Below are 18509 nucleotides of genomic sequence, written 5' to 3'. Positions count from 1 at the left end.
AGATGCAGCCTGGGTGCTTTGGACCACTAATAGCAAAGAAAGGCTAACTTTATTGCAGCCACAGAATAAAACAAACAAAGCAATTTAATTTGAAAATTAATATATTTCTATCTTATACCTTTATTCAGCTCTGTAGTGCCACCCTTACATTTTTGCAGCAAGTTCTGTACAGTTTTTTTTTTCTAAAGGGTGTTGTGTTTAAATAAATATCTTATAAAATAAAACTTCAAATAAATATTCAGACTAATCAACATAATGGTGAAACAAAAGAATCAGTAACTTTTGATTGATATACAGGATGCCAATTGTACCTAAGCAATGCAATAATTGGAATTGGTATATAGGGTAATAGAGCCTGATGTTAGCAGGAGACGGAGTCGGACATTCACCTGAATGTACAATGTACCAATAACCGGAGTCCTTCCTTCATATGGCACCATTCACAGTATTAATAATATTGTATATACAAAAATATATCAAAGTAACTATAACAAAGAGCAGGCTCTTGCCATGTTCACAGCCCAAAGAAAGCAAGAAAATGCCCGTGAACGTGACGTCTGGTCAGATCTCTCCGAAACGTGCCGTGTTTCCTCCTCTTACTGCATCAGGGTCCAGATTGTACGCTGAATTGTGATCCGATAGGTGCTCCAGACATCCAGGCAATAAAGTGTCACTGCATTATAGTCCAAAATAAAGGTGTTCTCTTCCGGATCCCCACGTAGATTCTGTATGGCTTATTCAAACTGATTACAGTCCTCTCATGTAATGATTGTTAGGTAGAGGGTGGAGCCCTCTTCATTGCATAATTGTCAAACACACACCAACTTTTACAAAAACAGCAGTCTGTCTCCTGGCTTTTCAGGTTGCCAAACAGCTTCTAGGAAAACCATGTTGACCTAATGCAAATCTTGTAAGCAAATGTAATGATATGCTAGTTACAGTGAATGATTACGGATGAATGTCCCGTATTGCATATTTGCAAAGATTATGAAAAAAGGTATATTTTGGAAAAAGAAAAATAGCGTCTAGGAAAACCATGATGAAATACATCATTCCCTGGCCACTGTGCTCAATATGGGCCAGTTTGCATTAGAAATGTAATCATGATTACAGTTTCAATTTGCACAAATGTCAATGGTCGAAGAATGCACATGCTTAAAATACAAATACATAATTTAAGAAACCGTTTTGATCAGAGATACTACAGGGCGAGCGGGTTGCAATTCTTCGATATACGTTTACTGTTCTTACCACAGACTTCACTCTAAACGGGCAGGCCTTCCCTTAGGACAGCCAAAAGGATTTTGTCTTTGAATTATTTAATAGCCTCTCCATAATAACTAATTGTGGACAGTCACGGGCCATTCAAGTATAATCCCTATGACGATATCCTTGTTGCACAGAACTCTGCTTGGTTGCACTGGAAGTCCCAAAGCTCCTCCGCAACTACTCTGACGGGGGCCTCCCTTTCTACATTTGTTCTTCGATTGCCCGTGCCTTAGCAGCAAGGAGAATCGTGGATATCCACGGCTGCCCTCTAACCAAGAACTCCCCCAGCCTCCAAACCACGCCCCACCAGGGTCAATGAAAGAAAGGTCAACAAAGGTTGAACAACAATGCCACTCTTACCTTTCGACCGATTCCACTCTCCTGGAACGTTAAAAAGTCCCAAGGAAAACTATTCCAGTTGACAAGCAGCCCTGGTCCATGGGATCAGCGCCTTCCTTTCAGAAGACAGCTAGCCTGTACTTAGAGTGATCTTACATTACAAAGAAAAACTAAGTTTTACTTTATAAAAGTAAAATCTTATTGGAATTGGATGGAGATATACGCAAGGACACTACGCTAGAGTTGATCGTTCCACTCTGTATTTGAGACTTGTCAGTTTGGAAAGATGTTCAAAAGTTATTAATCGTAAACCATCCGACAGAAAAATAGACTTTGGAGAATAAACCTAAACATGATGACTATTCCCTTCTGAAATGCAGGATCACTGGCCAAGAGTCAAATTCGATTTATCTCGATATGAAAACATTAAAGAAATATTTACAATCTCTAGTTTAGTTTTCCTGTAACAATGTTACATTTTAAAAGAGCCATACTGAATGGAATTCAATGAGGATAATGTTAAACTGATGCTATAGCTTTATAATGGTTGTTTTTCTTTTTAAAAAGTGATTAACTTTAATCCCTTTACCATGGGGAGGGGGTGAAACAGATAGTCCTACAACTAATAACATAACCAGTGTAACTATAATTTCATGAAAGGTATTTGAAAGACAGATAGTGTTGGAGTGCAACCTAAGGAGGGCGATTGTGTTAAAGTACAGAAACAGATTATAATTGGTGCCTATCCACAGAATCATTTGTACGCTTCTCGGCAGAATTACAGGCAGCAGGCTGGAGTGTTTTAACATGGTTTCATATTGTGGAGGAATTGGGAGGGGGGGGGGGTGATGGTGGAATGCCTAACCAGGCTGCCCATGAACACGGCTGAATTAAAGTCCCCAAGGGCTCACTTCGCCACCCCGAAAAATCGAGGCCACGTTATGCAGCAAAGATGGCATTTGTCAACATATGCTTGTCAACATGGGGCGCAATAACTTCAGTGGCAAATGCCCCAGCCAGGTTCGAGCTGCATGTTGCCATCAAAGCAGGCGTTCCTTCCACTGAGGAAGCCCTATTTCGGGAGCTAAAGGAAACGTGGGTCAGAGCAGAGTTGCGCGCATTGTGTAATGATATACTTCAAAGTGGCAAAACAAAACGTCTGCCTAACATTAAAAAATCCGACTTCCTCGCCATAAATGTCCCACCCCAACCCTCTCAATCCACCCACTGGATACACACAGGGTGCCAAACTTCCAACATGTTTAAATTCATATTAAGCCCCCAAGTAACAACCCCAAGTCCAAGAAGGGGAGGGACAAAGTGTTTCCTTTTAAAAACACAAATCCATGCAAAATGAATAGCAGTCCCACTTTAGGTGTTAGCAAACGAAAAGAATCACGCCCAAACCATCGCTTCCGAACCCATGAATCGACAAAGAATCAAAACGGTTTCAAACTTTGTCCCCCACTATCCGAACTATGTGAGTAACTAGCGAATACATAAATAACTGCATCTGTGATTGAGAAGGAGAATATATTGTCAATGGACTATATCGCATTTCTAAGCCAAGCAATAAATATTTAATGCGTTGACGGAAGACAAGTTGCATGGTTTTCCCATAAACTGAGTGGTTTACCAAGGACAGAACCATCGAGCAATGGGCTCAGTTCCGAGGTCTCTACACTGGGAGTAGTGAGAAAGAAGAAATAGCTTCTGCCCACTTCCAAGCCTTAGGACCTCCGAGAGATGGAAACCCATCAAGTACAGGTAGTCACCCTTCAGAGGAAGGGCTGGGGACGGGGGAGGTGGGCGGCGGAGAAAGAACATTCAATTTCTTTCGGTTGGTGTATTTGAGACTCTTGACACTGAGAATTGCATCGGAGTTTGTTAGCCACAGGAGGAACGGTCTGGGCCTACAACGAACACAGGAAGAACTCACAAGAAGGTGCTTAACATGGAAGGGGATAAATGGTCCCTTTTCCCTGGGTAGATTATAAACGCTCAAACTCCAAGATATGATAGAACCATTAGATTTTCAGGAAGATGGTCTGTACAAACATCCAGCTGAGAGCCTACTCTCCGCTCTTCCCACCTTCCTGTGCACACAGACGTGGCGGGGTAGTCTCAGCGCCAGAAGTAATTCAATCTCTTGGAAATCTCTCCAGTGAGTGAAGGAAGCTTTGGAGAATGTGCCTTCTGAACTTCACAGGGTTAACATTGTCACGGTATAGGAAGAGTGTCTTGGTCATAAGGGTTTATCGAAGGTTTTAGGACAAGGTGCATTGGAAACCTTCCTGCACACGGTGTTGGAGTTCTCGCACCTGCAGCCGGCCTCTTGACGCCGTCCATAACATCCTTGGCAGAGCCGGAGGCACCCTTTAGCCGGCAAGTAGCACCATAAGCAGGGCAAGAAGATGGAGATGAGGCCCATGGCGGTCCAACGAGCGCAGCAGTGGCCTTGGCTGCAGGAGCACGGATTGTCCGCGCAGTTGTCCTCGTCGTCGTTGGAGCAATGGTAGAAGAGGCCCTTGACACAACAGACACAAGTGCCGTACTCCAGCGCGCTCTGGAACGAGCAAAGGCACCTCTGGTCACAGAGCCAGCACGAAGGTAGAGTCCTCGGGGCTGTGCAGGAGACGCACTTGCACTTCCCGCATTCCTCGCACCGCAGTGAGTGTTGGCTCCAGTCCTCGGCGCCCGGAGCCTTGTTAAAGTCGGGTTTGAGGTCAGCCTTGGGCTGCGCCCTGATAATTCCTTGGGCAGAAGGGGACGAGCTCACACTGACCAGTAGTCTCTGCTCGGAGGTGGTGCTGCTCCGGGACACTGAGCTGACAGTACTGGTGGATCTGCTCAAGTGCTGCTGGACCTGGTGATGGAGCTGCGCCGAGGAGCGCTGTTCCACCCCGGCCAGGCTCGGCTCCGTTGTCCTTTCCCATTTCTGCGCCGAGCTGGACGGGCTGCTGGTTGCCACCTTCGCACTGAGGACCATGGGCCGTTCCACGTAGTCGTTGTTGGCTCGAATGGCCCGGATCTGATCGATGGAGAGCACCGGACCTTGCTGCATCTCTCCCGGGTCGGGATCAATCCGCTGCCGCCCCCTGTCGTGAGCGAGCTGGAGAGAGAGGGGCGAATCCACGGGTGTTGGGGCTTCCATCTAACTGCGACCGCTGCAGGCCCGCGGGCTGACTGCACATCGGTCAGACCTGTGGGGAAGACAGGACGGAGAGAAATTTCAGCAAGGTAGCACTCGCCCATTGCAGCGGACCCTCCCGCCGCCTTCATGTCCTGGCACTTGGGGACCCTTTCCTACCATCCCCATCCAGTTGCCTAGAAATAGGTGAGGAAAACCACTTCTCCCCCACCCACCCCAACCTCCACCCCCGGTCCAAACATCTTGCCCTGTAGAGGGTCAACAACCAGCCTTAAAAGTCCTTATAGTTGGAAAAAGAAAGAAAATGTTTAAAACAAAAAGGCGATTCAACTTCGTGTAAGAGATGACGGGTACCGAACACGATATCTATCCACCGTGTTCGGATTTAATACCCATTCTTACCGTAGACTGGGCGATACGGTAAAGAGGTGGACAGAGAAGTCTAAGATGCCCGAGAGGCTTGCACTATACAGTGGCGTGTAACAGTCCGAGTGGTAAAACATCTCTTTCTACACTACAGGAGGAAAGAGTGCCTCCGCTCCTTCCAAAGTAGCAACCAGTTTTATTTGCACATTCAGTTGTACAAATAAAAGGCATCGGACTTCGTCTCAGTTCACACACAGCAGACTCTCCGACATTGGATTCCCCATTACTTTTTCCCCTAGTCACTGCTGAAGGAGGTTAAACGCCGAAGAAATGCGGCTGTTCATCGGCAGAGTGGCACCTCACACATCCCGCCTTCAGACCTACCTACCCGTTCCCCATTCACATACTCAGAGCTAACTAAAAAAAATGCACCGCAATCTAAACTAATGGTATTTCAAAGCCGACACGTGTCACAGCCCGACAAACGCACAGCTGAATGCAAACATCTGTTGCCAATTCAAAAATCGTGACATTGTGCAGCGGTGCGAATTATAAAACAAGATTCAAATCTACACTCTTTTCCCACCCTGACTGAGCGTGTCCACTTCCTCGAAATAGTTGTCACTTTCTGCGGTGCGGCTGTATTGAAAGTGTTGAAATGTCTCAGCATATTCACTGTTCTGGATATAGGAGATCGCTGGCTCCACGGTTAGTCAGGACGGTACTGAAGCGGCGATGAAGAGCGAGGAGTGGGACCGGCGGAGCTCCGTGCTCTTCCAACGGCTATTGAATGGCAGGGTGTTTGCAATTCCGGATGTGCCGAATCCGATACAGCAAGCTGGCATGAAATGGATACTACATGGGGAAAAGTCAAATACTGGACGGGGCCATTAGACAGCGCTACACACTGCCCAGGTTCCGTTGTAAACACATGCAGAACCACCCGTTCTCATCGGTGCAGGGACCACATGTAGGAGTGCGAGACCTCCGCCAACCTTCACATACACCCCCCCCCCCCCCCCCCCCAATCCCACTCAACTCCGGGCACACTTAATGTTCAGGGCACTTTCCGGTTAGAAGATCGTTTAAACTAAAGATACAGCCAGCTAGAAAGCAAAATCCAACTGAAATTGTAGACACTGAAATGAAAACAAATGTGTAAAGAGTAGATATGCAATACATATGTTTAAGAAAAACGATGTTCTTCCCCTGGTTAAAGGGTTAAGCATTTACCATAAAATTCAGTTGGAGACTGTCCCGGTCGGTTTTCAATAGCCAGAGGCAGTGAACTTTACAGACTGGCTTTCGGCTCTTTAATGGATGGGTCTGGATCCGCTTCTCAAGTAGAGTTACATTAAAATGAGGCTGCTCTCAGGTTTTGATCGATATTAAATATTATCTCCTCCCCCTCCCTTCACACCAGTAACAGTATGCTGCGGCCGGGTCTAGTTTAATGCAGTCCCCTGTGTTGAGGGATAAGTGATCAATGATCGGAAAGATCTTAGCATTTGTTTGAAACGAGTGTTAACCTTGTGCAGATAACCAGCTCAAGTCTGGCACATTAAGTGTACAGAGACGACTGAATAGAATATATAACGCATACGCACACATGTATACATAAGCTAACCAGGTTACATTGTAAACCGGCGTGCAGGTCCCTCACCTCGCCAAAGATGTCGGTTGTTCCTTTGCGATGCTGCCGGCTGAACTGTGGCAGTAACCTTGTCTGCTGTGCTTCAAGTGCAGCTAGTGTCCGATCAATGACAAGCTCCTGGAGTGAAGGGCGCTGTGTCCTGGGCTGTCAGAGTCTATCGGCGAACCATACCCCTCCCCGATGCCGCAGCAGCTCTGCGAGTGACTCAGATACACTTCACGCAAATAGCCGATGATTTTTTTTTGCCTCGAACAAACAGCCCCGTCCCGACTTCACACTCTCTTCAGTATGCAGTGATTTGTCCGGTTATAGCTAATGGCTAAATGGCGTCATCCACGTGAAACTGAATAGGCCATTTGCCGTCCCAAAGGCTTCTCCGCATCCGGTCGTGGGCCATTGGTGAAGCTGAAAAAACTATTTAAAGCAAGCTTGTTAAATAATCGCCACTGACAGAGCAAGTATACTCCTCGCAACCTTTAAATTGCGAGACGAAGTTTTTAAACCCACCCCACATGCTTCGTGCACTGCGAGTCTCCACTCGGGAAACACCCCTAAGATTAACATGTTCTCCCGCGGAGATTCATATGATCTTTCTGCAAAACAAAAAGACACACTGATGGCAGGGGTAGAACGTACATGCTATTTATACAGTATACTTGGGCAGGAGACAAGCATTTTTTTAAAATATTGATTCATATTTTCGATCCATTGAAAGCCATTACCGATGCTTTTAAAACCACCGAGGTAATCTTAGAGAGAAAGGGGGTGAGAGGACGGTCAAGAGTGTCTCGACTCTCCACAAGCCAGATTCCCTGTCACAGAGGAAACCATTGCCACCTGGTCGCGCAGTTTGAGTGGCATTTTAACCTGGGCACCTGTTCGGCGGAAACCCTGGCGCTTTCTCTTATGTTCATTTTCTCCGATTTTGTTTGTTTAAGATAAGAATTAAACTCAAAAGCTGTATTGTTGGGAGGCTTGCGGCTGCTAAAGGACAAGTCTTGCACGGAAGCTGTGTATGATTTACAGAAACCTGTAACAGGTGTTTATCCAGATTACAAGCAGAGGGGTACACCAGAAACATCAATAAAATTTGATTTAGCGCGGCAGATAACTGAATGGCGTAAAAAGCCATTCACAATCCCTGTTTGCTCCTGGCCATTCTTCTGAATCATCTCCCAACATATGACATCAGGGCACAGAGGAGGGACTTCGGTTCGGTCTTTCACTTAGTGGGAGGTCACGGGTAAACAAAGCCTTTGAACCGCTTTGTCGAAAACATACAGGATTTGGCATGAGTTGGATTCCCTTCAGCATTCATACGGCACAGTAAGCTCTCATCTATGACCTTGTGACTGAAAACCACAAAAGAGCAAAATCTTGCCTCCAAAGAGACTCCTTGTCACGTGCTTTGAACAACCATCTCTTCAACTTGCCTTTACACAGTTTTGTATAAATTGTTTAGTTAACTAGTTTGTATGATTTATTTTCCTGAACGTGGATTATGTATTCCTTATTGCCAACAAACCAATGAAACTGCCGATTTAAAGGCGCTGTTGCTGTTTGGCTCAAAACACCATAAAACACTCGAACTTTATAAATGCTTTCTCGCTAAATATTAAAATGACATGGAATAAACAGTGCAAATGCAACTTAAAGATAAATTAGTGTGCACTATAACTATATTGCTAAACGCAATTGCCATTGTTTCACGTTATTTTAGCTTCGTTTTTGTAACTGAATATTAAAAAATGTACCATGTCTGAGGGTATTCGCATTAAAAAGTTTATTTTACTTACCTTGCCTATTTAGACCTCACGTTACACATTGGGATTTTGCAAACAGCGTTTCATCTTCCTTAAGACTAGCTGCAAACGATAGATTCCCATACAACCGGAGACTTGGCAGGCTCATCCAGGTGCGTCTGTCACTCTCTCAAACCAAGCAGATTATACTTATCGGAATCCCTGAAGTCCAGCAACCCACAAACGAACGCTGGGAGGCTTAAATTCCAAAACAAAAATCACAGAGCCTTTATCCCAAGGAATGTAAGCCTGGCGGCCAGTGTGTCTCAAATAGACACTATCTTACGCCGGGGTGGGAATCAACAGGCTGACCTGTTTGACAGTATTCCCTCTCGTCAAATTAAAACTAAACGGACTGTTTTTAATCCCCTTACCCACCCCACAGACTCTCACCTCCAAAGACCAAGTTCCGATTAAAATATCACTACATTTAAACTTATCACATTTCTCTTCCCTAAAGTTGCCTTCCCCCCCAAAAAAACCATAACCTTTCTACACAATTCCTATAAAAGGCTAATTACTCCTACTAAATTATACCACAGTTTCCAGCACTGACATTGATCCTGCTGCACTGTATTCCAATGGGCTTTTCAAAATGGACTTTTTTAAACAAATATTTTGTGTATGCCAGGATTTCTATTACAAAGTGTACCATTAAACTCCTATAACTTGGACTTTGGACTGAGGTGGAAAGTCATCTCATTTTAGGTAGGGAAAAATTCAATGACCAGAGCTTATCGCATAGCTTCCTTTGTCATTGTCAACAACAGATCTGTCAGCTAACTAAACCAGATTAATTGGATGAAGCTATTTCTTAAATACTGTAAGACCACCATCACCTCTCCTGGTACCTTGCTTGTGGAAGCACTTTTATAAGGATCAGCCTATAATGCAAATATATGTTGTTCTACTGCCTGTGGTTAACAGTGGTCTTTTCAAATCCAGAAGATCCAATTGCACCATGATAATTTGAGGATTTGAATTCAAATAATTTTCAAAAAATTTGAAAATAAACATTTGATATTTGGTATCAATAATAAATGACCTCAGCACTCTAAAACTGACTCACCTTTACTAATGGGCTATTGTCTTCCCTGGTCTATGTGCAAAACTATTAACAACTCTTAACTGCCCACTGAAGGGGCTAGCAAATCACTTGGCAGTAACATATGTAGCCAACTATGTGGAAAATAAATGCTTAAATGCTTAAATGCCACCCTTGCCAGGAATGTTCACATTCTACAGGATGATATTTTTTTTACAAACTTGATGGTTGTAAATAGAGACTTTCGAAATAAATTATATTGCTCTTTATGAGAAAAATATACAGATTAACAGGGTTATCACCAGATGCGTACAACCTCTTGTCCATGCATTTTGGCAGGGAGATTGTTGATGTTGCTTGATAATCTTCACAGTCCCACCACAGTGTTACAGTGATTTCTATGCTGTAACTAGGACTTTTGTATATGATAGCTCAAGGATTCCTTCTCAAGATCTCCCCCTGAAATGAAGCAAAGGCAAGGTAAGAGCTGAAGCTTCAAGCAAGAATGAAAAGATAACGAGAGGGATTACCTCTGTGATATTGGATGAAAGTCTGAGTGAGATATAGTCTGTAAAGGAGTGAATGGGTGAAGCATGTTGAATACCTTTGAAATTGGTAGGCTGCAGAATGGAGTTGCTTCTGTGAATTGGAGTGATTTAGAAAGAGGTCAGACAGTTTTTGTGAAACAGAGATTTGCCAGGTGTAGAGTACTTCTGTCAAAGGGGGAGTGGGGCGAGTGTGAAGTGTTCAAGGAGGTAGAGTTCCTCGGTGAACGAGCAATCAAGCATGTCTTTGTAAATGGAAGGCGGCGGGTGGGGGCAGGGGAGGGTTGGGGGGGGGTGGTTTGCTGGAGGTAGCAAAGCATTTCTGTGAACTGGGAGATGAAGGATTCCTTTGTAAACCAGAAACTTTTGGAGGCAGTAAAAACAGCAGATTTTTTTTTCAGTATTAGGTAGTTTGACAGATACATTCAAAACATATTTTAATTAAAAGTATGATACTAGTGATTAACTGCAACTGCCTGTGATTTTATCCCTGTACGCTAATTCAAAAATATGGGGAATAGAGGCAGGAGTAGGCCATATGTCCCCTCAAGCCTGCTGCATCCTTCAATAAGACCATGGCTGATCAAATGCCTCAAGTCTACTTTCCTGCCTGACCTCCAGATCCTCTAATTCACTTTGTTGAAAAGTCCATCAATCAACCTTGATTGTAATGATTGAGCATCCATAGATCTCTGAAATGGAGCATTTTACACATTTTCAATTCTCTGAATAATGAAGTTTCTTCTCATTCCAGTTATAAATGGTTAACTCATTCATTTCTGGACTTTCTACCAAGGAGAAACAATCTCTCAGCATCCATTGTCAATCCATCTCAGAATGCAGGTAGCCTCAAGAGGTCATCTATCATTACTCTAAACTCCAGAGGGTTTAGGCAAATCTATCGTTTCCCTTACAAGACAACCCCTCATCCACAAAAGCAGTCTAGTGAATCTATGCTGCACTGATCTAAGGTAGCTATATGCCTGTTTAATAAGGAGACTAAAACTCTAAATTTCACCAATCCCCTTTAAAATCTCAACAACACTCCCTTACTTTTGTACTCCAGTCCCCTTTAATGGTGACCAACATACATTTGCCTTCCTAATTGTTTGCTGAAGCTGTATTTTTACATTTTGTATTTCCCAACACTTAATATTTCTCATCATCAAAAAAAACTTGTTTTCTATTCTTCTTACAATAAAGCACAACTTCATATATTTTCAAGTTATATTCCATCCTGTGGCCCACCACTTCACCTTTCTATATTCCTTTTCAGAATCTGTATGTCCTCCTCAAAGTTCACTTTCCCATCTGGTTTGTATGACATTCAATGATTGTTGCACCAAATCATCCAACATCATCAACTGCTTTCATACTCCCTAAGGGCAAAAGATGGAAAAAGAACTGTGTCTTACCATGTATCTGTCTCTTTGTATTTCCGATCCTCTCTTTTCTAATTATAACATATCATCACAATGAGGTTTCACTTTCACCATTTGATTGTCATATCTGGTGTTTATGATGTCCATTAAATCCATTTAGTCGGTGCCTTGTACTTATCGGTAAGTAAATCCTCATTGTCTTGGATTTGGCAGATTGACTTTTCTAATCAACAAGGAAAGGAAAAGGATGTTTTCCAGACTGCTCTGCTTTCACTGGCCAGGAAGGATTGCAGACTGTCCCTTTTGTAAGAGGGGAGAGAAACAAAACCAAAATCATCTTTGTTATAAATTTATAATGCTATTTAGTTGAGTTGAATTAAAGCCCTCTAATAAATTAACTCTATGCTTTGATAACAGTGCCATACAGGCCAGAAAATCCCATTTCTATTAAGTTAATTGACAATAGCTGGATGCTATAACTGGTTTCAGGAACAGGATTACCACAGCCCTTTGCCCACACTCACTAGTCCCCATCCACCACCACCCATCCAAACAGGGCAGGAGAGGGGCAAATTAAGCAGTAGTGGACCACTATCCATGAGATTGAATTAAAAAGTTTTTGAATGTGGATTCTGATGAACTGAGGATTGAGCTCAGCTCTGATCCTTTCTCTCTGGCTGCAGTGAATAGTCTGTCAGCACTCATGGCCAAGGTGCATCATCAAAATTGCCACGTCAGTAGAATGCTGGACAACAACTGATCCTTGTGGAATTATACATGACACCTTGAGGAAATATATGGCAAGAAGGAGGAAAGAAAATTAACAAATAAAGTTGGCACTCAGCTTCCATTTAAAACTGATTGGAAAAAAACGAGTCCGGAACTGTAAGAGTCCTGAGTCCTGCAGTCCACTGGAGATTAAAGATGTAAATAGTTATTATATTTTAGGATATTATAAAATCACACAGAAAACATCAATGCAAGCTTCAAGGTGCTCTCTGAAGGAATTAGTCTCATTCCAATATGCTTCCACTTCAGTTGTACCTTTAGCACCAATTAACACCTTTGTTATGTGGTCCAAAGGATAGCAAAGGATACAATGCATGGTTGTACCTGAACATTTTTAGTTTTAGGAAAGAATCAAGGAATGCATCTCCTGCTACTGAGCTAATGGAACCAGTAAATCCCAAATTTACCTGGGCCCCATTAGCTGGTATCACAGAAAAGTATATTCACTTCAACGGACCTTTCTTCAAGAATGGTCTGTCAGACTGAACACAATGTTATATGCTCAGACATCAAGTAAATCAGCCTCTTCTAAACCAGAGACTGAACTAATAGAATATTGATTTTGTTTTTGCTTCTTTTTCCTGATGTTTGATTATCAACTGATTCACTGAACCTTTCTCTGACCTTCCATTGAATATCATTAAGGATCAGTCCATAAGGCGAATGTAACCTCAGTCAACTCATCACAGAATTCCAGGTAATCCGGGTCTTTAACACAAAAAACAAAAGAGAAAAAGCAAGATCTAATTAGCTCAATGGAGCAGGACTACAGCAAGTTTAATGCACAATTTTAGAGTAGTTCTTAATATCAGAGGATGAGACTGGCTATGTATGGGATCAGCAGATGCTGAGCTGCTGACTGCAGCTATAATGTTCCCTCAGCCCGAAAGAACCAGTGTCTCCTCTGCTGAGTTTATACTACTGAAAGCTGCTTCTAACCAGTAATGGTTGGAATGCATTGCGCTGACCAGATCTGGAATCCATCCGATTTACGATTTTAGCCAAATTGCATAGCAGCAAACAGTTGTTTAAAAGACACTATTGTAACGTTCGAGTTTCTGGCCCGAGTCACCAAACTTCCCTGATCATCAGCAAAACTGGATCACCGGTCTATACACAGCCAGAGATGGAGCAAGAGCAGCCAGCGACCATAGTACTGTGTTGCTTTGGTTGTTCCCTGCTTCAGAGACTGGAGAGCGGCCGCAGGGAGCTGACAACACCGCCGACTGCTTGCAGCAGGAGCGCTTTCAGAAGGAATGGCATTACAAAGATAAATCCTTTCCCCAACAGGTTCAGGAGATCTTCCTCTAACGCAGAATAACAGTATGACTATAGCAAGTATGGGCCTCATGTTAAACATGTTGTCTTCATTTCATGTTTTTATCAATATTCCGCAGAAATGGCATTGCATTGTGTTCTGGATTATCGGAAATACTTGCCCCTTGAAAACTCACTTGAAGAAAAAATATCAACAAGCCTACTATTGAGAAAATAAGACAAAAGAGATTGCAGATGCTGGAATCTGGAGCAACACACAAAATGCTGGAGGAACTCAATGGGTCAGGCAGCATCTATGGGGGAAAATGGACAGTCAATGTTTCAGATGAAGGGTCGCGACCCGAAACATTGACTGTCCACTTTCCTCCATAGGTGCTGCCTGACCCACTGAGTTCCTCCAGCATCTCATGTGTTGTATCAAGAAATTAAGCAGCATAGAATCACATCAGAGCAAATTTGCAAAGAAACAGAGCATCTCTAAATACATTGTTAAAAATTATTTCTGATGGACTTAGTTTAACATTGAAAGCATGGTACAAATGTAACGTATTATCAAAAGGTAAAATATATTATGCAACGTAAACTTTGCAAGTTGGTGCCTGTCTGGCATGAATGGAAGAGGAGCGCATGCCAGGGGACCTCAGAAATACCATAAATGACCATTTCTAAAAATGTAGACCAATGTGGCTGTGGTAACAATAAAGGGGTCTCCTTGCTATCTGCTGTGGGGAAAGTCATCACGGTTCCTCCTCAACTACCTACTCCCAGTGAAGAATTGGGAATCTTGGAATAGCAGTGTGCATTTTATCTATTCAGAGCCATAATGGACATAATCTTAATCGCACTTCAACTCTAAAAGAAAAGCAGGAAATAGCACTGACCTCACTCTGATGGTCAGGGATTCTGAAATTTACCTCCCTGCAGAAATTTGTCTCCATATTACATTTGCTTCATGATGGCATGCAAGCCATGATCCTAACCAACAGGCACACAACAGCTCTAATTTCAGTGTAAACTGCTGTCAGGCAATGTTGCATTATTGCCCAATTGCCCCAACACTTCTTTCTGTCTTTCTTGCCATAATGCTTCATCTCAACTCCAACATGTTTCCCACTGGAGTGGAAGCAATCTACAGAACTAATCGGAGACAGTTCAACTTATATTGCCTACACTCCAGAACCAAGGTCACCCCAACCTCAGTAATCAAGCTGCAGTATGCAGATGATATTTGAGTTTGTGCACATTTGGAGGCTGAGCTTCAAGTAACTGTTAACTCATTTCCTGAAGGAGATGGGCCTTGGACAGAACTTCCGCAAGACAAATGACCTCTGCCAACCTATCCCACTGTACAACACTCTCTTCTGTTAATAAAGGTCCATGTCAAGACCCTCAAAAATATAGACCACTTCCCATATCCCAGGAGCCACCTCTCAGTAAATGCAGACATCAATAATGAACTTCACTGTTGCTTTCATTGAACTAACACGGCTATTGGTCATCTCAGGAGAAAGCTGTTTGAAGAGTAAGACCTCAAACCAGGCACAAAAATCACAGGGCAGTAATGATCCCCGTCTCCCACTCACCCCCACCCCATATGCATCTGAGACCTAGACTATTTACAGCAGGCACCTCAAATCATGAAGTGATGATACTAATTCTATCTCCTCAAAACCCTCGAAATCCACTGGTAGGATAAGTGAACCAATGCCCATAGCAATAAGGCCCTCATGGATCAAAACAGCTCAGTCAGCTTTATTGGTCAGGCCAAATTGTTTGCATGCCTGACACCAGATTCCTGAAACAGTTGGGCAGAGGCAAAGACTTAAGAATATTTTCAAACCTTCCTTGAAATTGTGCAGCATCTTTCACTGATGCCTACAACCACTCTGAATGGAGAAGAGCATTCAGGACGTCACTGAGCACCTTGAGTCCATGCATCAGGAGCACAAAGAGGGCCAGCAGAAATGGTGGATGGAACATACCAACTCACAAGTGACCTATCTGTCTCCCCAGTTACCTTCTCCCCAACTGGGGCAAAATCTACAAGTCCCAGATTGGCCTCATTGGTCACCTCAGAAACCTCAGAGTGGAATCAAGTCAATTCCAATCCCAAGGGGTCACTTAAGAGGATGAATACACACAGTAAAATTTAGGAAAATTTGCTATAGCAAAAACAATATTAGCAGCCGGTCTCTGTGTCATTGCATGTAATACTGAACCATGAAGTTTCAACTAAACCTTTAAATGGTTAATGTACCTAATGGTTGTTTCCCCTCTCTGGTCTCTTTCTTTCAGATCTTTATATCAACTTTTGAGATTATCATCCTGTGAACTCTTTAACCCCACCATTTCAATTTAAAACCACCTTATGAACTTCCTTATAGGTCCCTTTGGAGTAATCTGTTGTAATTAATTTCAATTGTTTACCATTGAATACTTCTGTTATTAGTGACTCTGTTTTCTTCCTTCATCTACTCTGGGGGCCTTTAATTCCCCCAGTACTTTACTGACCCAGGTATGTGGCTGTATAGGCAAACCCCTTCATTTTCTTTCTCAAAATATCAGTTGGCTTCCAGATGGCATTATCACATGGAGTATCCCATCAAAAGTAACACACTGTATAGTTTGCCAGCTGGCCCGATAAAAAACAGTGCTATTTTCATTTTTTCTAAATTTGGCTTAATGATTGTCTCTTTAAATCCATTCACAGTGTACAAGAGGAGTTTAAATTCAGCTTCAATGAGAAAAGAAGTCTTATTTCAATTTTATATGTTGTGAAATTGACTGAAACTCTCACTTTTCCAAACTCTTTACCTCAGGTGAGGAAACAAATTGTCTTTGGAGAAAAGAAAGGCGTACTGTGAGATTTGATCAGTTAAATGTGTGGTAAGTGATTATTGAATCCAAGTGTCAATGATGAAAATTTAAATGATTGATTGTAACTGAGGAAACAGTTTGGAAGTTGCTGGATTTATTGCATAAGGGAGTTGATGGAAGAGTCAAACTGAAGGGAATCTTCACAGAACAGAGTAGCTGATGATAGAGTTATCAAAGCATGTCAGTTACTTGCAGAACTATTAGTCGGATGAAAAGGATACATGTTAAAAAAGGGAGTAGTTGGCTCTTATTGGTCAAAACTTAATGTCTGATTGCAACATTGTTTTGAATATTACAGCCTCCTACCTCATATAGAAAGGAACTGATTGCTCTGGAGAGAGAACAGAGGAGATTCACCAGGATGTTGCCTGGGATGGAGTGTTTCAATTATGAAGAGAGGCTGAGTTTGTTTTCCTTGGAGTGGAGAAGGCTGAGGGGGGAACCTGTTAGAGTGCACAAAATTATTGGGGACATAGATAGGGTAGACTGTTGTAAGCATACCTACCTAGCAGAGGTATCTATAACCAGAGGGCTTAGGTTTAAGGTAAGCAAGAGGTTCAGAGGAAGTAAAAGGAAGATTTTTTTTCACCCAGAGGGTAATTGGAGTTTGGAATGAGCGGCCTGAGAGGATGGTGGAGGTGGAGACTTTCACAACAGTTAAAAAGCATCTGGACAAGCATTTGAATGGGCAAGGCATAGGAGGCTGTGGATCAAGTGCAGGTAAATGGGATTAGTATAGGTATCAAGTAATATTGATCAGCATGTTCAGGATAGGCCAAAGGGCCTGTTTCTGTGCTGTCGGATTATGACTACTCACATATCTTTATTGCTGGCCAGAATTTATTGCTCACCCCTATGCCATTGAGAAGGTGGTGGTGAGCCACCATCTTGAATTGCTGCAGTTCTTCCAGTGAAGGCATACTTAGAGTATTGGTGGGAGGGAGTTTCAGGATTTATACCCAGTGCTGATGAAGCATCATGATATATTTCCAAGTCAGCAGGATGAGTGGCTTGGAGGGGAACCTGTAGGTGGTGCTATTTCCATGTGCGTGCTGCCCTTGTCCTTCTTGGTGCCAGAAGTCACAGGCTTGGGAGGAAATATCAGATTAGTCTGGGTGAGTAACCAGAGTGCATTTTGTAGATGCTGCAGACACTATGTGCCAGGGATGGAAGGATTAAATGTTTAGGGTAGTTGATGGAATGCCAGTCAGGGGGACTGCTTTGTCCTGGATATAGTGTTGTGCTTCTTGGAAGTTGCTGGAGCAGCACTGATCCAGGAAAATTGGAATTATTCCATTATACACCTAGCTTGTGCCTTGCAGATAGTAAAAAGCCTTTGATCTGGTGAGTTAATCATTGTGGTAAACCCAGCCTCCGACCTGCTCTTTTTGTAGCCACGATGGTTGTGTAATAGATAAGCTTTGAACATACTGAGCTCCTCTGTCACAACCATAGATTTGCTTTTACAAGACAAAGAGTGTCTGTTTCTCTTTCCGCAGATACTACCTGACCTGCTGAGTTTTTTTTAAGTATTTTGTTTTCATTTCAGATTTCCAGCATCTGCAGCTGTTTTTGATTTTCATTTACAAATAAATGTTGAACCACACTCATACTTTTGACAGTATGATTATTTTTACATCTTCAACTTCACAATCACTGTCAAACCTGCAGTATTAGAACTACACACACCATTTGGATATTACAACCATTCTTGCTATCACCATTTACCAAATTAACCGATACCATGGAAAAGTCTATGACTTTGTGGATGGACAAGAAGAAGAAGCACTTATTTCTCTGAATCCAAATGCTTAAATGAGATGTCCTCTCAATCTCCAAAGAATATAGCACCATTCTTTTCAATCGTTCTCCTTAGAGTAACCTTTCATCTCAGGAGTTAATCTAATGAACCTTTGCTGCCCTGTCTCTAATTCAGGCCTTTACATCCTTAACTAAAATAGACTGAAACTGCAGATAGTACTATGGATGTGGTTTCACCAGTGCCCTATATA

At 42.8% G+C, this 18509-nt stretch overlaps 1 protein-coding gene across 5 annotated transcripts; it reads right to left on the bottom strand.

Moving 5' to 3' along the window:
- Nucleotides 1-2439: 2439 nt before the first annotated feature.
- Nucleotides 2440-8701, bottom strand: LOC127573744 (protein sprouty homolog 2). 5 transcript variants are annotated; one of them, XM_052022231.1, is made up of 3 exons: nucleotides 8576-8701; nucleotides 6789-7193; nucleotides 2440-4811 (listed from the first exon to the last, which is right to left on the bottom strand). In XM_052022231.1, exon 3 carries the CDS (start codon nucleotides 4760-4762, stop codon nucleotides 3854-3856), a length of 909 nt encoding a protein of 302 aa, XP_051878191.1. In that variant the 5' UTR covers nucleotides 4763-4811; nucleotides 6789-7193; nucleotides 8576-8701; the 3' UTR covers nucleotides 2440-3853. The 5 variants fall into 5 exon arrangements, with proteins under 5 accessions (XP_051878191.1, XP_051878192.1, XP_051878190.1 ...); XM_052022232.1 differs by lacking the exon at nucleotides 8576-8701 and adding an exon at nucleotides 7287-7359; XM_052022230.1 differs by lacking the exon at nucleotides 8576-8701 and having other exon boundaries at nucleotides 6789-7311.
- Between the last annotated feature and the right edge of the window lie 9808 nt (nucleotides 8702-18509).

The sequence above is a fragment of the Pristis pectinata genome, chromosome 8, assembly GCF_009764475.1.
Source record: "Pristis pectinata isolate sPriPec2 chromosome 8, sPriPec2.1.pri, whole genome shotgun sequence".
Classification (NCBI taxonomy): domain Eukaryota; kingdom Metazoa; phylum Chordata; class Chondrichthyes; order Rhinopristiformes; family Pristidae; genus Pristis; species Pristis pectinata.
This window is presented reverse-complemented; position numbering and strand designations above follow the sequence as displayed.

Bases quoted from the DNA above. Each gene is read 5' to 3' on its own strand.
- LOC127573744 (XM_052022231.1), bottom strand. From the start codon at position 4,762: ATGGAAGCCCCAACACCCGTGGATTCGCCCCTCTCTCTCCAGCTCGCT.